This window comes from Natrix helvetica, assembly GCF_964273705.1.
Source record: "Natrix helvetica genome assembly, chromosome: 5".
Classification (NCBI taxonomy): Eukaryota; Metazoa; Chordata; class Lepidosauria; order Squamata; family Natricidae; genus Natrix; species Natrix helvetica.
The window spans coordinates 12,492,897-12,513,461 of NC_138551.1; the positions used below are offsets into that span (position 1 = coordinate 12,492,897).

A 20,565-nucleotide genomic window follows, 5' to 3' on the forward strand; every position below is an offset into this window, starting at 1 on the left:
GACAGACTATATACATTGATGATATACATTAAAATATTTTCAATTAATTTATTTTATCAATACATGGTTATATTATTAACAGTACAAAGTAACAGTCATCTGCACCTTGTGGCGGGGGGGGGGGAAATGTTTAAAGTGCAATTTTGATGCTAGATAGCACAGGTGGCAGCCTTAAACGTTGTTCAGCCAGGCGTGCCACCAGACCTTAATAGCCTAACAGCATAAGAAATTCAATTGGGAAAAAACAATACAACTCTTGCATATTTATCAACCTCGACCACCACTGAGATTTGTGGACTTCAACCCCCAGAATTCCCCAGGCAGTTATGCTGGCTGAGGAATTCTGGGAGCACACAAGTCTTAAAACTTGCCAAGGTTGGACACCCCCCACCCCGTTTAAATCAATACCTAACAAGCAAATTTAAATAAAAAAAACTTGAAAGAGTATAGACTTGCCAAGTGATTAAAAGCAGATGCTTTCCCGCACCTGACTTTAATGTTTCAACTCACTGATTTTTCGGCTTGCTTCCTTTTTCCCTTTCAAATTCAGCAATCTGATTAAATATATTGAGTAAGTTCTGAGGCAGCTGTTTTTTAGCACCACTGCCTAATTGTTCTTTACCGTTCAGCATAGCTTCCTCGTCTCCTCCTTTGGCCCTTGGAGCTTCCCTATCCCTGTTCTTGGATTCTTTCTCAGGTTTACCCCGGGCTGCCTCAGCTCTACCATCCGCATTGTACCTACTAGGTTCGTTCATCCATCGGCTGGTATACTGCTTGTAATGTTCGGCGGATTTGGAGGAGTAATCCGACCCCGTGGGAGACGTGGAGTACTTGGCATGGCTTGGGCTGAACTTGTGATAACCCTCCCTCCTGCCCAGTTCTTTTTCCAGCCTTCCTAAATCACTTGCCTTATTTCGCTCATCAGATTGTCTGTAGTAGGAGCCTGTGCTATCCCTCCTATTGGACGAAGCTCGGTCTGATCTACTCTGTCTCTCAATCTTGCTACTATTTGCCCGAGTCTTGGAGTGATGGCGAGAATCCCTAGAATCTTCAAACTTACCTCCACAGAGGTCATCTTCGGCATACGTCTTTAAAAATGTGCAATCCCCTTCTCTGTCTCTTCCCTCGGGTTTTGGATTGGCTAGCCTGTCTTGCCTCTCTAACAATTTTTCCACTTCGTGCTTTTGGTTAAGGAAAGAAGCAGAGGTATTGGGGGGAGGAGAATAGCTGTCCTCTTTCCTGCTCGGATGGGAAAACATCCTAGAGGTGTGTTTTTTAGAGCTGCGGGAGGATTCAGACCGGTTCCGACTCCTTCTCTTATGCTTTTCATCAGAAGAGGAGGAGGAAGAGGAGGAAGACTCATCTGATGAAGAATCACAGGAGGAAGAGGAAGTTGACTTTTTTCTTTTCTTCTTCAACCTAAAAGTTTTAATTAATCATGAGGCACTGCGATTAAATTTTACAATGGGGATGTGTTTCAGCTGCTGAGCTAACAAACGTTTGGGTATCAATAGGAAAAATACGAGGATAGCTTGACTAGAAGGGCAAAATATACTCAACTAAATGAGTATACAGGTTAGTTTTAAAAGTTTCAGGCAGGCACATCTGAAAACTCAACTGCTACCGCTAGACTTCATGTAGAAGAGAATACACATAGCTCAGGGTTGAACTGTGGAGTCCCTAGTGCACTCTGGGCTTGCTTGCAGACATCTCAGTACCCCACTAGGTAACATCATCAGTGCTATTGAGTGTGGGGTTTGCTCCCTGTTTATAAACAATTGCTTGCCGTGCTACTGTGAGCGTTCTAGACCAAGCTTAATTCAAAAGTGCTATTGAATTCTGGAAGTTTAGCATTCAGACAAATCAATTATCAACATACATATAGAAATAAGCCATATTTAGACATCATTCAAAACGGACAATTAAAAACTAAGAGTAAAACAAAACAAAAAGCGAGAACAGATTCCTTCCAGCAGCCAATACCTAGATAAGCAAGGATTAACAACAGACAGACAAGCAGAACACAATATCCTAATTAAGGAACACCAAAGAGGAAACCACACCTTCAACAATGGCAAGGCAAGCTACTATGTATAAATAGGGAGCAAACCACACACTCACCAGTACTAAAGATGCTATCTAGTCAGGTAGTGAAACATCTGCAATTAAACAACCAAGCTCAGAGAGCACCAAGGATACCACAGACTTCATATTTTTACTATTACACAGAATCTAATGTAAAATCAACATTTCCTATCAGAGACAAGAACCACACTGTAATGTTGCATATACATACATATGTACATACTAGACATGCCTAGTATGGATGCATGGTAAGGACTATCTGTACATTAGCCGGTGTGCAACCCAACAATTTCCATGATAGCCTAAAACTTAAGTACAATAGCAATAGCAATAAAGACTTATAAGAGTCGTCGTGGCATAGTGGCTAGAATGCAGTACTGCAGGCTACTTCTGCTGACTGCCAGTAGTTCAATCCCAATCAGCTCAAGGTTAACTCATCCTTCCAAGGTAGGTAAAATGAGGACTCAGATTGTTGGGGGTAATATGCTGACTCTGTAAAGAGGTATATAAAGAGGTGCTAATGCTATATACCGCTTCACAGTGTTTTACAGCCCTCTGTAAGTGGTTCTACAGAGGCAGCATATCACACACACACACCCAACAATCTTGAGTCCTCATTTTACCAACCTCGGAAGGATGGAAGGCTGAGTCAACCTTGAGCTGGTTGGGATTGAACTGTTGGCATCCGGCAGTCAGCAGAAGTAGCCTGCAGTACTGCATTCTAGCCACTGTGTCACCATGGCTCTTCAGGGGTCTATGAGAATTTGTCATGGCCAACTTTCCACGGCCAACTTTCCATGGCTAACTCGCCACAGGACAACTTGCTGGGGGACAAGAGTTACACTAATATCAAATAAATGGTGGAATAGAATCATTAAAGAATGGATGCAAAGGTAGGGAAAGAATGAGATGTGAACGGCAAAAATTAAAATACTTTTGTATTTATTTGAAAGAATGAAGTTGTCAGGCCTGCAGAGGTTCCTTTAAGAATCTTTGGCCTGCCACACTTTCTTAAAATTCCCTATGCTGTTTCATTAGTGTAGTAGTTGGGAGGAGGGTATAGAAAGGAGTAGAATTGTGGAATGTTTTGTTGTCATTCTTTCTAGAAGCTCAAGGTCATCTTTTGTCTCCGCACCTCGACATGCGACCGTAAGAAGCTGGGTGGAGATGCCAGCATGGAAGAAAAGGATTGGGGCATGTGATTGATTTATGGGGGTGGTGATAGATCATGAACTTTCAACTGGGTGAACTCTCAGGATGTAAATCAGAGTTGGAATTTCATAGCACAATGCCAACATGCCTGTATTATTAAATTGGAACTTTAAGGATGATTCTGTTCTGGACTCTGATTTACTTTTGCATGGTATTTGGAACGCTGACAGAAGTAGAATTGTTAAATTGTCCTGCAGTGAGTTGTCCACTCGGCCACGGCGAGTTGGCTGTGGCAAACTGTCCCATTCCGCTCTTGCGGAGTGCAAGTAATTATACTCTCATACGTACAATACAGAAAGAGAAGAAAATTCTGATATTATTTCTGAGTTGAAATCCACCCATCTTAAATGTTGCCAAGTTTGAAAAACAGTGCTTTAGAACTACTCTTTCATTGTAAATTAAATTGCTTGCAGAACCTTCTTATAAATTAAAAAAAACATTTGAGGAAAATAAATCACATTACAAAACAAAAAGCAAAAACAAAACAGCATTAACCGTGAATTGTTATACTTACAGCATCAGATTGCTCCCTGGTTTATGTAAGAAAAGCTGTATGGACACAGATAGGTACGAGACACTAGACAGATTAAAACAGGTTACCTTTTTTCTTCTTTTAAGAGTTTACGCAGTTTTTCTGCACTTGTTTCTACTTTCTTTTCTTTCTGCCTCTCTTCTTTTGCAGCTTGTTTCTCTCTAATTTCCAGAGATTTCTTTTTTCAATCCCAACATCAAAAATATGGTATTAACAAGTGGTAACAAATGAGTCCCATCCCAACCCGCAACATACAAAATTGACAGAGATTCCAAAGGAACCATGTATATATAAAAAAGAAAGAAATATTAAAGGGAAAAAAAGTAATTACGAAGGATGGTTAAGCGATAGGGATGAATGGAGCATGGTATTACGGTTGTAGTTTGTAGCCCAAATTTTAAAAGGCAAGGGAGAAGAAAAAAAAAAAAAGTACAGGTTATTTGGTATCCCCGTAACCCAACATTAGCAATCCGGGAAGTATGAATGGAAGGTTAATACGGCAACCAGCAAAAGAGTTGTGGTCACAAAGAATAATCAACCAAACAGAAATGAATAAGGAATGTGCCATTATTGAATTGATTTACGTAAAATGTGATTCCCATCAAAACAGAATTGAAAAGGGCCATGTATGAATACAAACCATTTGGCAACGGTATCACAGCCCAGTTTGATGCACAGTTTACACGCGGAATCATATTCCACAGGGTTGTTGGTGACGAGCAGCCCCACAGAGGTCAGACACAGCAGCCACAGTTGCAGTTCGGAGGAAAATGCATTGGAGAGAAAGGTATCATCAGTATTACAGGAGAACACCCCGCCAAGGCTTCGTATGCGCGTGCTCAGAAGGACGTCCTAACTAGCGGAGCTCCACCAAGGAAAGCAGAGCAAAAGTGGGCATTTTATTCCTTTTTTAAAATAAATAAGTAAATCCAAACACTTCCATTCACCCGTTCCTTTTTGCTGTCGCATTAAATGGGAAAGTTTCTGGATAAAAGGACATCAATCTCTTGGCACTTGTCACATGTACCTCTCTTGACCTCACAGAAAATAAAACGTTGCCGACGGGCCCATGCAGAGCGACCCTCGGCCGCTTCCCCATAGAAATGATAATAATTAAAAAGAAAAAGAAAAAGAAAGAAACTCTGATCCACAAAATTCTGCTTAATAAATTTTGAAGGTGTGCCAAAGATTAATTGCGTAGGTCACAAAACTTTATAAACCAAACTGTTTCCTGAAAATAAGACCTCCTCGGATAATAAGCCCAATTGGGATCTTGAGCGCATGCGCTAAAATAAGCCCTCCACCCGAAAATAAGCCCTACTCAAAAATATTGCAACACAGCAGCAGCCATGAGGCGACCACGCTCGCCACCTCCTGCACCTCAAAAATAATAAGACTTCCCCAAAAATAAGGCCAAGTGCTTATTTCGAGGGCATCAAAAGAAATACCTCCGAAAATAAGCACTTGGAAACGGGGTAACACGGTATTATGGCCATGATTAAAATGCTTCTGTGCTATGTATTCAGGGTGGATTTGATTTAAATCAAGTTGATTTAAATCACTAGCAAAAAGGCTTGATTTAAATCAACTCGATTTAAATAATAATTTGCAAAGAGCAGCTGTCATCTCTGTCCTGCAGCGGCTCATCCTCTCACCCGCTGTTGAGTCGCCAACAGTTCCATTCACTTTAAGGGGATGGCTGGTGATGCGGCAGTGACACAACAAGGTGAGGGATGTGGCGGGCAGCAGGTGAGCGGATGCCCGCTAACAGGCGCTGCCATGATGAATCTGAGATGACAGGTGCTCTTTAAATGTAGGGACTCATTCTTGCTGGTGGTTAGAATCCTTAATATTATTATTTGCAAACAAAATGAAAGTTTCCTATTTAGCTTGCAGAGCTTGGATTCATTGAATGAGTTTACCAAAAATGTAAATATTGCAGAATATGCAGCCTCATGCTACATAACTACCCTGTTTCCCTGAAAATAAGACCTCCCCGTATAATAAGCCCATTCGGGCTTTTGAACGCATCTGCTAAAATAAGCCCTCCCCGAAAATATTGCAACACAGCAGCAGCCATGAGGTGACCATGCTTGCCGCCTCCTGCACCTCAAAAATAATAAGACCTCCCTGAAAATAAGGCCAAGCGCTTATTTCAGGGTTCAAAAGAAAATAAGACCCTGTCTTATTTTCAGGAAAACATGGTAAGCTCCATTTCATGCTGAATAAACCAAATTATACAATACAATACAATAGCAGAATTGGAGGTCTTCTAGCCCAACCCCCTACTTAGGCAGGAAACCCTATACCATTTCAGACAAATGGCTATCCAACATCTTCTTAAAGACTTCCAGTGTTGGAGCATTCACAACTTCTGGAGGGAAGCTGTTCCACTGATTAATTGTTCTAACTGTCAGGAAATTTCCCCACAGTTCTAGGTTGCTTCTCTCCTTGATTAGTTTCCACCCATTGCTTCTTCTCCTGCCTTCAGGTGCTTTGGATAATAGTTTGACTCCCTCTTCTTTGTGGCAACCCCTGAGATATTGGAACACTGCTATCATGTCTCCCCTAGTCCTTCTTTTCATTAAAACTAGACATACCCAGTTCCTGCAACTGGGTATGTCTAGTTTTGGTATTAACACTTCAAGTGATCTTGATTCTATCCCTCTGTTGATGCAGCCTAGAACTGTGTTGGCTTTTTTGGCAGCTACTGCACACTGCTGGCTCCTATTTAAATGGTTGTCCACTAGGATTCCAAGGTCCCATTATTAATGTATCTTAAATAGAAAACTATCCAATAAAAGCATTTTATTAAAATATATTTGATTATAAAAAATCCAATTTAAATTAAAATAATCTGATTTTTTTAATTTTCTAAAAATCTTCTATTTTTATCTAGCCTATGTGTATTCTACTTGTCTGTTCCCCATCAGGTGTCCCTAACCATGGCCATATGAGATTAAAAATTTTTTTAGCTTTGGCTAGCACAAAATGTTTCCTCAGAAGGGGGGGGGGGGGAAGACCAACGCGTAATTTGCTTCTTGAGTAGGACATTGGCTATTTACTTTAGTCAACTAACAGAAAGTAAAGAATCACCTGTATCTGTTGACGGAGCTTCAACAAGGCCTCTTCAGCTTCTTGAAAGCTTTCATCTATGCTTAAAGCCTTCTTGTAGTAACTCTCGGCGTTCAACAATTTATCTTCCTCTTCCAACCTGACAAATGATTTTAAGCACGCATGAACCTGAAGTGCTTTATGCTTAATACATTTTTAAGAACACTCTTCTCTTAACCCGACTCAACCTTTCTTCAGTTGGGGGTTTAGGACGCAATTCAGACCTCGACATGGACAAAGCGGAATAGGACGGATCTACTCCTGTAATGTGGAAAGTCTGTGGCTGTTCTGTTTTAAATTTGCAAACTCCCTTTAAAAAAAAAAAAAACAGCTATTCAGCTAGTCCTCGGCTTACAACCACAATTGGGACCAGATTTTCCATTGCTAAGCATTGTTTAAGTTCCCTAATGATTTTACCTGAATGGAATGTGGATGCTTCACGGAATGCCGTACACATCTTTATTCTCTATCTACCTTCCTAACCCCAAATCTTTTCCCTGGCAAGTTACTGACAGCTGAGATACCTTTACACTCGTTTGGTAAGATTGCTTGTGAAAATGAATTTGGAATAGTAGTTGATGAACACAAATACAGGTAGCCCCTGACTTTCAACAATCCAGTGATCATTAGAAGGTATGTTCTGACTGAGGCTGCCCAAGAGCATGAAGCAAACTCCTTGTCTCAACAAAAACCCCTTTTATTAATTGACTGCGAATTGTGGTCATTCACATCCAGCAACGTCTTTCAAGGGAGGATTTACAGTCACAGACCTTATCTGGCTTGGAGAGCTGACAGGCCGATATCTGCAAGACTTGGCAAGGAGTCTCAGAGAGTCACAGGCCAATTAAGCGAACTAATTGTCTCCTGCAAACTCCACTCCCCTTTCGCTCCTCTTTTATTTCCTCTGGGAGGGGCCATTCATCATCCACCTTACTCCCAAGTCGACCCCTGTTCTTTAGCTGTTCCCTTCGTCTGCTAACTCTGCACATCCACGCACTGGGAACAGACTCCAGCTGTTCTTCTGCCTCACTGATGTCTGACTCTGAAGGCAGCTGATAACTGGCATACGGCTCTGGCCTCCTCTCTCCCTCCAACACAGAGCCCTCATCAGAGCCTTCCCCAGACTTTGGTCCATGGCCTACGTTCCTCCCCAACCTCCCCACTATCCAAATCTGCTGCCAGCTTCACTGGCCACTGGCGGGCCACAACAACAGGATCCAGGCTCTTCTGGCATCCACTCAATGAAACTTTGATAGGGAAACATCGATGAGCACATGTTTTGAGCCACCTTTATTATCCACTTCATTGCCATGCAAACCAGCCCACGCTTAACTGGCTTGCTAATCAGAAAGCTGTTTTCATTTTGAAGCGTAAAACAGATGGTGGTAAACAGAGCAAGCAGATATAAGCGGGGATGTGAACAGATGATTTCACATCAAGCCGTGCTGCTGAATTAACCACACACACACAGGTCTACCCAAGTTGTTCTTTATCTTTAACCAGGCATAAAAATATAGACGAGGGAAAGAAACGTAAAATGCACAGGTTGGAGAACCTATAAAGAAACACAAGGCAACACTTACTGGCCTCCTCGTTCAACAAGCGTTTGACAAAGGTATTTTCTAGCGTTTCTGTGCGTGGGGCACTGCTCTAAAGCAATTTCAAAATCCTCAATTGCTTTATTCAAGCTTCCCTTTGTTGCATAGCTAGAAGAAAAAGAAAAAAAAACCCACACCTTTAAGTACATTTATTTTTCACTCGCTCGGTGACATTATTGGGTTGCAGACACAAAGCAAATACTTACAGTGCTCCACGGGCCACTAAGGCTTCAACATTTTGGGCATCTATTTCCAATGCCTTGTTGTATTCATTCATGGCATCAACATGGCGGCCCTCTTTAAAATAATCAACACCAAGTTTTACACTAAAAATAAAATTAGTTGAATTAAGATTTCAATAAACCAACAAAATAACTTTATGAAGAACGCGAGTTAACCACGACATAAAAACAAATGCCAATCCTTTATTTTACTACTGCTTTTCTCTATCAGACTTGCAGTGTTTCCTCCTCCCACAACTATTTAAAACCCAAAATTCAGTAAGACATTAGAAGGATCTTCGAGGAATTAAAACTTATTGTTTATCATTAGCCTGCAGTTAGAAGGCTGAACAATACGTTACTTCTAATAAAGTACAGGTAGTCTTTGACTTAAGACCACAATTGAGCCCAAAATTTCCGTTGCTAAGCAAGACACTTAAGTGAGTTTGGCCCCATTTTGCAACCTTTCTTGCCACAGTTGTTAAGTGAATCTGGCGTCCCCGTTGACTTGCTTGTCAGAAGGTTGCAAAAGGTGATCCCCAATGAGGCATTGTAGTCATCGCAAATAAGTCAGCTGCTAAGAATCCTAATTTTGACCAAGTGGCCACAGGGATGCTTGCAATGTTTGTAAGTGAGAAAAACGGTCATAAGTCACTTTTTTTCAATGCCATCATCGCTAAACGAATGATTGTAAGTCAAGGACTACCTATAACACCACCCTTGGCATTACAAAAACCTTTAATATGGCTGAATGGCAAAAAGGATTATCTGCTTCCAAAATTCAGACAGTTTATTGGCATGGAAGAACATGATTCTTTTTCAAGTTCAAATATACTCTTAATGAGGAAAAATAATTGAGACTATAAGAAGAGATTTGGGGCATATAATGGTGTATAACAGTGGTGGGTTCCAGATTCCGGTGCAACCGGTACGGTGCAACGGGGCTGGGCGTCCACATGAATGTGCGCAGCACGCGCATGGATACTTACCGCCCGCCACACCTCCGTAACGCTCCAATTGCTCGGCAGAGCGTCACACAGGCGCAGTACGCTCCATGCGCGTAAGCCCCGAACAGCTCAAATACAGGTAAGGCGCGCGGGTGGGATCTCCGGAGCACCGTACCGGAACAGTACCTAGTGCTCCCGGCAAGCACCAGTACACTCGTACTGGGGCGTACCGGTCGTAACCCACCATTGATGAATAACTATGTAATATTATTATGAGGATAGCTGGAAACCTGAACCCTGCCCACACTTTGGCCAAAAAATAAGCTTGGGGGGGGGGGGGCGGCAGAGGATAACAATGGAATTGCTATATATGTATACCTTTAAAAGGAGGATGTATGTTAAAATTATTAATATGAAAGTTGTTTATTGAAATGTAATTGTTAATACCATCAATATTAAATGGAGTTTGCTCAGAGAGAAAGAAGAGAGGGGATAGGAGAGAGGGAAATAGAAGGGAGAGAAGTAGGAGAGAGAGAAGGAGTGGAAAGAGGAGTGAGGAGAAGGAGAGAGGAAGGGAAAGTAGAGAAGAGAGGGATGTCAGAGGGAAGAAAGGAGGTAGGGAGGAAGAGAGAGGGAGAGGAGGCAGGTGGATGGGTATAATATGGTGTATGGAAAGCAGAAGGGCAAATGATAGTTGCTGTGGGTTGATGGTAAGAGGAACTGATATACCGTATATACTTGAGTATAAGCCGACTCGAGTATAAGCCGAGACCGAAGCGCGGCTCCCCTCCCTCCTCTCGGGCTTCGGAGGGAAGCTTCTGCAAAAGCCGAGTGACAAGTCTCCCAGGCTTTAATTTGCCGAGCTGTGCGCACGCGCCTGTTTTCCACGGTGTGGAGCAGTGGCGAGATTCTGCGCGGCGAGCGATGATTCCAGGGGCCATCCGGGAAGATGAGGAACGCGAGGATGGACCCTGCCCCCCCCACTGATGGCCCCCGGAATCATCGCTCGCCGCCCAGAATCTCGCCGCTGCTCCACGCCGTGGAAAACAGGCGCGTGCACACAGCTCGGCAAATTAAAGCCTGGGAGACTTGTTGTCACTTGCCTTTGCAGAAGCTTCCCTCCTTTTTTTTGTTCACTGGAGTATAAGCCGAAGTGGATTTTTCAGCCCAAAAAGTGGGCTGAAAAATTCGGCTTATACTCAAGTATATACGGTAATATTGGATAACTCAAAATAGAGCTGGTTAAGATGTAATGGTATATGCGTGGTTACTTGTATGAAAATAAAAATAAAAAAATTTTCAAAAAACAAAAACAAAACAAAACAAAAAGACAAAGAAAAAATTTGGTTCTTTTCTGACTTCTATAACTATCCTGTAATGAAAACAAAGTGGTGTGTACCATTTTAAGGCCCACGAAGCAGATTGTCTTTTCCTCAACGCAACAGCAAAATCCTCTTCATTGAAATTTTTGCTGGGGAAAAAAAAACCAAAATGTTTAATCAACCAGTCTATTTATATAGCCCGTCCAAAAAAATAACGTATCTACTAGAGTTGTCGCACATCGCATCATTTGTGTCAGACACACCAAGGCACTTCTGGGTTGAAAGGATTAGCTGGTGACATCATTGTTGCTGGGCGGATGCCCAGTTGGGGGCTTCTTTCAGAAGCTAGAGTGAAGGATGGGAGCTCACCCTGTCCCATGGCAGCACTTGGCTAATCTCCAACCTCTGCTCATCGATCTGCTCAGGAAACTTCACAACGTTCCTTGATTCCCCAAACATTTATTATATCATCATCTTCTTTTAACGAGCCCATAATCCCTTGCTGGGTGGAGTCTGGGCAATTGAATGGAGCTGGGTATTTACTGGCCAGATGCCCTTCCTGTCACCAATGCCGAGTTTTGTTCAGCAGATATAGTCTCATTGTGCCCAGAGAGACAAATGTTTGCCTCTACCTAGGATCGGACTCACAGATTGTGAGGCGAGAGCTCTACCTCTAGGCCACTACACCACTCCAAACATTTACTATATGACAATACATGAATGCTTCTTTAACCTTCCTAACCACACAAGACACTGTACTACGGAGTTGTCTAACTCTATAATCAGGAATGTTAGCTGAACAGCCAAATTTACCTTAGATTTGGCATTTCCACCTGATTAGATTATGGTCAAACTTTAGGTGGTATGAAAATCTGCTTTGTCTTATCGTATAGTTAAAGCAGGGGTGTCCAAACTTGGGAACTGACACCCCTGAGTTAAAGTCATTAATGCTGATACGTTGGGGGTGTGTTTTTTTTTTTTTTTGCAAATGATGGAAATGTCATTTTTAACCAACTCCTCATTGAAGGAATTACTTTTCGGTTAAGATGCTGTTTATATACCTTTGTAGTCCTCTCATTAAAGAGGGGGGGCTGCATTCATCGAGTCCTAATTTGCTTCCTAGGAACTCCACTACAGCAGGATTGGCAAAGCCCAGAGAATTATGCAAAACATTTTCATACGTTTCCAAACTACCGGCTATGTCGATACTCCTCCTGAAAAGCAAACAAACAAACAAAACAACAATCGCGAACTGAGTTAAAACAATATTTTCTCTGTTCCATCTTGCATTACCAACGTAAGAAGAAACACCACGAAAAGATTTGTGATAAAGTTCACCCTTCTTAAGATCGTGGGGGTCCCAAACTCTTCTGCTCACTGACCCCCTTCAGGAAATTCTGCAATGTTCCTCCACATACCAAACATTTATTATATGAAAATTGTCCACAATCGAAACGACTCCAACTGAAGCCATAAACGCTCCTTGGTTCGTTTTTCAGTTACGATGCTTAGGGGGGAGAGAAATCTATGGAATGTTAGGATGTTTCCTTTCAGAGTGCCAGATGTAACACTGATAAGGCAGGTGAGCGCTGAAGCTGACCCAGCGTATCCTAGCAATGGCAGGAGGGAAGTACTAAAAGGCTCATCCATCACCTGCTTGGTTGGTTAACGTGATCTGGGACACAAGGTGGTGGCGGCCATTATCTATCTTTTAATTATGCCAAAGCATGGGAATTATTCAGAGTTGCCTTGACTTTAGGTATAAAAAAAGACAGGGAAAGGGATGGATTCTATAAGGAGCCGCAAGAGCTGGATAAAATTCTACAGGGAACCGAAGAAAAATGGATTAAAAAAATATATCACTATTTATTAAAATTCAAAATGGAAGAAGAAAATGTGAAAGAAACGATGATAAAATGGGCGATAAATTTTGGGTATAGTATAGAATTGGCGGAATGGAAAAAAAAAAGGGAAATAAATTACAAATTAACGATGGCAACGACATATAGAGAAAACATGTACAAGATGTTCTACAGACGGCACCTTTCCACCACTGAGAATTGCAAAAATGTTCCCGGAGTGTTCACCTATCTGTTGGAAATGCAACCAACAACATGGAACCTACTACCATATGTGGTGGACGTGCACATCTGAGAAAAAATATTGGAAAAAAATTAAAGATTGGTTAAAGGAGATTACTAAACACCAAATTGCACTAAAACATGAATTATTTTTGTTAGGAATTATAAAAGGAAATTATGACAAAAATATTAGATACTTGATTCTACACATAATTACAGCAGCGAGAATTACATTCGCTCAAAACTGGAAAAATAATTATACACCAACAGAAGAAAATGTAATAAAAATATTGGAATGTGCAGAGATGGATAGGCTCACTAAAAGAGAAAGGAGAATCAGAGTTGCCTTGACTTTTGAACGTGCTGATACGATGTACCCAATAAACAAGATGTTTGAAAAAGCAACAGCCTCAGAGTCTTAAACAAATTGGGAGCATTACTCGGAACCATGACAAAAACACATAAATACTTATTTAATAGTACTACAAAATAATCATTATCAACTTCTCAGATAATCTCATGTGGTGGGGGAGGGGAGGGAGGGAGGGAAGGGAGGTCATGTGGCCGGCATGACTAAATGCTGAAGGTGCATGGAACGCTGTTACCTTCCCACCAAAGGTGGTCCCTATTTTTCTACTTGCATTTTTACATGCTTTCGAACTCCTAGGTTGGCAGAAGCTGGGACAAGTTAATAGGAGCTCAAACCATTATGCAACGCTAGGGATTCGAACTGTTGAACTGCCGACACTTCTGATCGAGGAGCTCAGCGTCTTAGCCATTGAGCCACTGTGTATAACTATATTCCTACCTGTAATGCACAGGCAAATCTTCAGAGCTGATGACTCCTAATTTGGTATTTGCTAAACTGGGAGATAAAGCAGACTTGTGCAGCGATACACTGAGCTTTTCATGGTAGCGATCAATATCCTTGATTGCAGCTATTAAAAACGGGAGGAAAAAAAAAAAGACCAGACTTAAAACAGCAGAAAACAACGCAACATATACTTAGGGCTAAATCTAAGAGCGATGATATACACTTGCCTTGGATAAGGTCACCATTTTGATAATATGATAAGGGATCCCCGTGGCTGCTTTGCGAAGGCACATCTCTTAATGGACAAAGCGCCTAAAATAGAAAACATGTAGTTCCAAAAAATTAGGGGTAGACGTATTCAGTCCCATTTCACAAAGAAATAACTGAAGAGTTGCAGGACATCTATACAAGGGTAATTTACCTTCTATAGTTTTAAAAGCTGGATTTTTAATTCCAAAGTTTGAGTGGATAACTTGGGAGAATGTTATTCCTATTCTGTGTGATAATCACCATTTAAATCTCTCTATATAAAAGCCAAGTACCACTCACTCACCATGAAATCTCCAGAAGCGTGAAGCCTACAAAGTTGAAATTTGGCAAGTATGTTCCTTTTGGCTTCTAGGTGCTCACTAAGAAAGGGTTTTCCGAAATGGCCATTAGTATTTCTTATACAGTAATTAACACGCTCTGATGCTACGGAGTTCTACTCCCCCTCCCCGCCTGAAAAGAACTCTGTTCCAACTGCCAGTTGCCTCACATTCCATTACCTGAGTTCAAACTGGCAGAAGTTCCACTCCTTCACTCAAGAGCGGCCTGGGGCTCCTTACAGTACTAAACTTCGGTACTTCACCAAAATGTCTACGCTTTCCACCTATAGAACTGCTTCCAGACTCAAGGCAGGAGCGATATTCCCTCATGTGTTTCAATTACTGACCACCAGAGCCAACTGGTTGTGAGCCAAATTTCTCCTGCATAGCCCGATCACATAGTTTTGTCGCGAAGCATGGGTATCCAGCTAGTTCCATATAAAACTCCTATACTATTCTACATAGGGCAGGCAGCAATGTTAATGCAAATCCAGTCTGATAAGGACTAAATCAACAGGCAGTACAGCTGATTTATTCTTACCAAGTCTAATGTATAGGAATATATTCTTCATTGGCCAAGTGTGATTGGATATGCAAGGAATTTGTTCATGAACTCTCAGTGTACATACAAACAACAAAGTGATAACTCATAGATCATAAATTGTATGATACAATCATAAATCATATGATAGAAACAACAAGTGATAAATCATAAGATACCAATAGAAGGTAGGAGGGAAGATGAGAAGGATAATAACAATAGAACCCTACTTCATGGGTAAATATATTTAGGCATAAGATAGTGCTATGAAAGTTAGCTATATAGCAGAGGGGCAGGGGGGACTATCTTTGTGTCTAATTGTATGTTTTACATTAAGTCTAATGTATATTTTGTGCAATTTTGTGTTCAATAATTGCACCTTTTCCTGATCAGGAAGCTCCTATTCTCAGTTACTCATGCCCTGGTTGCGTCCCATATGGATTACTGTCTGGGTCCCACTTGATCAGAAATGCAACCAAAGTTCACAGTTGGGTTCAGGACTTTCGTAACTGTAATGTAATCCTTGAGTATAAGAAAGGTCATTTTTGCTGATAGAGCTGATTCTGAATCAAGAGCGTCCTTAATTTCCTTGGATCAACTCAGCCAATTCAGCTGCATGAGGCCAAAAGAGAAACTCTTCAGAAAGTGACATCTCCATGGGAGTCAGGGTCAGCATTAAGGCAACCTGAGAGCTCTGAGGGGGAAGAGGGAATGGAGCTGGCAGAGAGAAAGAGACAGAGGTGAACCTGGGCCGTCCGTCAACCCTCAGATGGAGAGTCAACAGAGGTGGGAGATTAGGAAGAGAAAGAACAGCTGGGTCCAGTGCCTAACATGTGGATGCGCAGAAGGCAGAGGAGAGGAGAGCAGTGGAAATCCATGGGCCGGTCCTTGGGATGGAAGAGCCACCGCTGCTAGTGAAGCCCCAACCTAGCTCTGGGGATAAAAGGCAGGGGACAGAGATGAATAGATGTGGCAGACAACTATTCATCTCTCGGCCGAACGCTCTTGTTAGCCTGCGGTGAGAGAGAAACTTTTTGCCAGGGTGGTGCTGGTGCTCCTAATGAAGGAATCTTTGAGTTCACTTCAGAGGGTTTGTCCTGTTTAGAACACAACATCTCTCACTTACCGTGATTTCTAAATCTGCTATCTCTCGCACAACGCCGCTTCGCAGGCAGAACAGCACCATGAAGAAGCCAAATTCGCGAATAGAACTAATCCTTCCAATCACTATGTCGCCACGTTCGATATCCCGGAAAAAGAGCTCTCGCCTCTCTGCGTTGGGGATTTCCATAAACTGCTCCAATGGTGGGATAATAGCATAACAATCTTTGGTAGATTCAAATTAAAAAAAAAAAAAAAACAAGTTTTAAATACCGAAACACTGCAGGGATTGCCAGATAGTTTAAATGGTAACAGTCATGCACGCAAATTGCTTGCAATCCCATTGGAATCCAATCCTATGGAATTAAATGGGTTCACTTTTGAACAGCCATGCTTTGAAACTACGAAATGTGCCATTACATAAAAACACTAGAGAGAGTGTTACCCAATCATCTTGAAAATCTGCTGGGGAGGACGAATACAGTTCTAACAAATAATACATACTGCTGAAATAGATCTGCTTCTGACTTGCATAAAGACACCTACCAACTCCCTATGGAAGGAGATAGACTTCTGAGTTAATCTAGCCAAATTCTTACCTTTCCTTTTTAAAAAATTATTCTAATTACTATAATAATTCTGCTATCGGTCTACTATCTATACTTCCTAAGGTATATATATATATATCAATTCAATTGATTCATTTCCTGTAAACTGTCATTTTCTGCAAATCATTCAAAAATTAACATATTTTTTATTGAATTAATGATACTCAAAAGCTTTGGAAGTTGTTCTCAATGAAAAAGAAACCCAAAATTTTTAAGATTTTAAAAAAATATTATAATAAAACCATATTTATCAAACCTGGTAATCATTTATTAGTCATAGCTAACAATTTTGTTGTGATCATTTGATTTAAATTACACCCAACATTGAATATGAAGTTAAAACTGTTTATATTTTTCTTTAAATTCACATATCCATATAATATGTACACGAGTGCATACTATACAGAACAATTTTAAAAATTTTCTTCTTAAAAAAGTGGGCCACTAATTTTTTGATTAAAAATCAAACTTTAAAGCAAGCATCCTCTGAGGGTTTTCTTTTTTAGCTGTCTAATGAAATGCTCTAACGTTTATCTTTTTAAAGCTTTACATCTCTAATTCCAAGCACTGATCGTAAGATGCACATTTATAAACGTGTCCAACCATCATACGACGTCATTCCCTTACTTTCATTCTCTTCATTTTCATCTTTTACTATTGTCACATTTGTTTTCCAAGATTGAGAAAAAAGAAGATCAGCTTTTTTTGAAATGAATTGTTGAATCTCAATATTTTCAATCCCTTTTTCTTTTCTGAAACAGAAGAAAACAGATTAACATCCATAAAAACATGGTTTCTTGAACAAGGACCTGGCAATTTATTTGATAACCAAAGCATAACTATTAAACCAAGTATAGCCTATTGAAAACCATTGTTATGCTGCTTCTTGTAGATAAGAAATAGTTGTTTCTTCATAATTATAAACCAACTTATTTTGCTTTGAGGAATTTTTGCCCTCAAAATACATACACTGTCTCATATCCAGCTACCTGCATAAGAACACCTAGTTAGGCATTCAGAATGTCACAAAACATATGCTTTTGTTTGGCACCATAAAACCTAGATCTGTACATTGCAATACTTACCGTCTATATTTAGAATTAGTTTTAATCAAATTTCTTAATATGGTTTAGACAATGAATATCTACTAACATTTAAGGTGTTTTACAAAGCCAACCATCTCAAGGAGGAGAGGCAATCATATTTTGTTTCAAGGGGTAAATATCTGGGGGGGGGGGGGAATAGGAAATTGTATGTATATTTTTACATACATAGAGAATCCTGGCTTTTAACTATGGCATCTTCAGGGAAAATTAAGAATTTAATTTGCAATATTACAAACCAAATCATCTCAATGAATAAGGAGAGACGATTATGCCGTTTTCAGTGGTACATTTCCAGAAAAAAAAGTAAGGGATTTATTACAAGTAATCCTCGACTTGCAACCATTTGCTTAATGACTGTGTGAAGTTACGACGGCAGAAGAAAAAAGTGACTGACAACATTTTTCACACTCATGACCATTGTAGCATCCCCATGGTCACACGATCAAAATTCAGACGCTTGGCAACTGGATCATATTATGACGGTTGCAATGCGCTGGAGTCACGCGATCCCCTTTTCAACCTTTCGACAAGTGGAAGCCAGATTCACTTAATGACCGTGTGACCAACTTAACCCCTTGCAGTGAGTCATTTCATAATGGTGGCAAGAACGGTCGTAAAGTAGGACAAAACTCACTTAAGGACAGACATTCTGGGCTCAATTGCAGTTGTAAGTCGAGGACCCCTTGACTTATCCAGGACCCTCCATATATTCAGGGTCCTGGATTTTAACCATGACATCGCTACAATTAAGAAATGAAGCAAAGGGGAAAAATAGAAAGTGCTGCCAGTTCCCAGCAGATTGTTTGAAAGCAGTTCGGTGGAACAAGCTTAAAAACACCTAATAAGGGGAAGTCTGTAGAGATTCTCAGTCATCCAGGTCATTGTTGTCCCAAAGGTGCTTTTATTCTTTTTTTTTCAGGAGGCAATTGGACTTTCTTGTTTTTTTTTTCTTTTGAAGACGTTTCGCTTCTCATCCAAGCTTTTTCAGCTCTGACAAGATAGTGGAGGAGGGAAGGACTTTTACTCCTCGCAAACTGGTCATTTGCTCCTTTTAGAGGATCACTGAAGCACTTGGAGGTTTATCTGTGTCCTCAGGGTCATCTGAGTAAGTGCTCCTGGTTCCTGTACTCTGCAATTTTTCCTCTGGAAATCCATTCCTACTCCCACACCATTCAAAGGTCGCTTATCCCAAATTGTATAGCTAAAAGTCCGTAGAGATTCTCAGTCATTCAGATCAGGGTTGTCCCAAAGGCTTTCTTGTTTTTTTTCCATTTTAAGATGTTTTGCTTCTCATCCAAGAAGCTTCTTCAGCTCTGACTGGATGGTGGGGAATGGAAGGATTCATACTTGCAGGCAGCTGGTCATCTGCATCCTTTTAGAGGGTCCTTGAAGCCCTTGGAGGTTTGGTCCTTGAAGCACTTCTTAGAACAGTGGTCATCAACCGGTGGTCCGTGAGAAAATTTTGGTGGTTCGCAGAAAAAATATTATTTTTTATTTTGCACTAAATACGATTTATCTTTTTTAAAAAATCATATTAGCGCGGGATTTAAAATTATGAATTTAGTGGTCGCCGAGTTCCAAAAAGTTGCTGGCCCCTGTCAAAACATCTTAAAAGGGTTGATGAAGCACTGAGGACACAAACTAACCTCCAAATGGCTTCAATGACCCTCCAAAACGATGCAAGCAACCAGCTGTCTGCAAGGAATATAAATCCTGCCATTCTCCACTGTTCTGTCAGAGCTGAAGAAGCTTCTTGGACGAGAAGAGAAACGTCTTCAAAAGGAAAAAAAAACAAAAAAAGTCCAGTTGCTTCCTGGGAAAAAAAGGAGGGGGGGGAGATAAAAGGACCTTTGGGATAAGGAGATGTTACCTGGGAAGAAGAGTCACTTGCCAGTCCTGCCCGTCCATAAAAGGCGAGGCACAGCTGCCAACAGACGTTACACTCTGCATATGGTCAGAGGCACCCTCGGGCTCCACACAAACCCACCCAAAGGAGCCGCCAAGAGCAAAGCTGACTCGTCTCTTAAGCAGGCCCCGCCCCATGTTCTCAAGGACACGCCCCTCTGGCGAAGCCCCGCCCTCTCCTTCCACACGGGCAGGGCGGGGCCGCAGACTTCGCCTCACCTAGCTGACGACAGCAATTCCAGGCCGACCCCGCCCGGGGGGAGCAGGCCGCCGAAGTCGGGATTGTCCTGCTGTTCGGCGTGGAGCAGGGAGAGCAGCGGCGGCCCGTGGAAGCCCAATGCCTGGCGAAGCAAGTCCCGCTCCATCTGTCAGACTACCGCCCACCCGCTGCAGCCTGAGCGGCGGCGGCGACTCCTCACCCTCACGTAGACGGGCGTCCTTGACCCGGAAGTTAACAGCTTTCGCAGCGTTTCCCTTTATGCCATCCTTCTCGTGTGCCTCGAGCAAGGGTTGACGCATGCGCCTTACTGGGCTATCCAAAGGAGGCGGAGCGGACTAAGAATGGGCGGAAGAGGCCTGAGGGGGGGAGGGATCTTGGGGGTGGGCGTTTCTTGTTCTTTTTTTCATGCAGCCCGGGGAATTCTGGGAGTTGAAGTCCGCACATTTTTCAAGATGCCAAAGGTGGTGTAAATAACCTCTTAGGAGTGGCAGATTAACAGAGTTGGAAGGGACCTTGCAGGCCATCTAGTCCAACCCCCTGCCCAAGCAGGAGACCTTACATCTGCCTCTAC

At 41.7% G+C, this 20,565-nt stretch overlaps 1 protein-coding gene across 4 annotated transcripts; it reads right to left on the reverse strand.

The window, feature by feature from the left end:
• Positions 1-240: 240 nt before the first annotated feature.
• On the reverse strand, positions 241-20,306 carry TTC14 (tetratricopeptide repeat domain 14). Of its 4 annotated transcripts, none has more exons than XM_081954220.1 (12): positions 20,194-20,306; positions 17,391-17,515; positions 16,181-16,380; positions 14,154-14,238; positions 13,921-14,050; positions 12,093-12,245; positions 11,109-11,180; positions 8,748-8,867; positions 8,527-8,649; positions 6,926-7,043; positions 3,898-4,007; positions 241-1,419 (listed from the first exon to the last, which is right to left on the reverse strand). In XM_081954220.1, the coding sequence occupies exons 3-12, from the start codon at positions 16,343-16,345 to the stop codon at positions 507-509; spliced, it is 1,989 nt and encodes a 662-aa protein (XP_081810346.1). In that variant the 5' UTR covers positions 16,346-16,380; positions 17,391-17,515; positions 20,194-20,306; the 3' UTR covers positions 241-506. The 4 variants fall into 4 exon arrangements, with proteins under 4 accessions (XP_081810346.1, XP_081810344.1, XP_081810345.1 ...); XM_081954218.1 differs by having other exon boundaries at positions 19,994-20,284; XM_081954219.1 differs by lacking the exon at positions 20,194-20,306 and adding an exon at positions 19,740-19,879.
• Between the last annotated feature and the right edge of the window lie 259 nt (positions 20,307-20,565).

Bases quoted from the DNA above. Each gene is read 5' to 3' on its own strand.
- TTC14 (XM_081954218.1), bottom strand. From the start codon at position 20,139: ATGGAGCGGGACTTGCTTCGCCAGGCATTGGGCTTCCACGGGCCGCCG. The intron at 17,516-19,993 runs GTGAGGCGAAGT...CTTCTGTTTCAG, and splicing joins GAATTGCTGTCGTCAGCTAG to AAAAGAAAAAGGGATTGAAA. The intron at 11,181-12,092 runs GTATATAAACAG...TTTTTTCCCCAG, and splicing joins TTAATGAGAGGACTACAAAG to CAAAAATTTCAATGAAGAGG.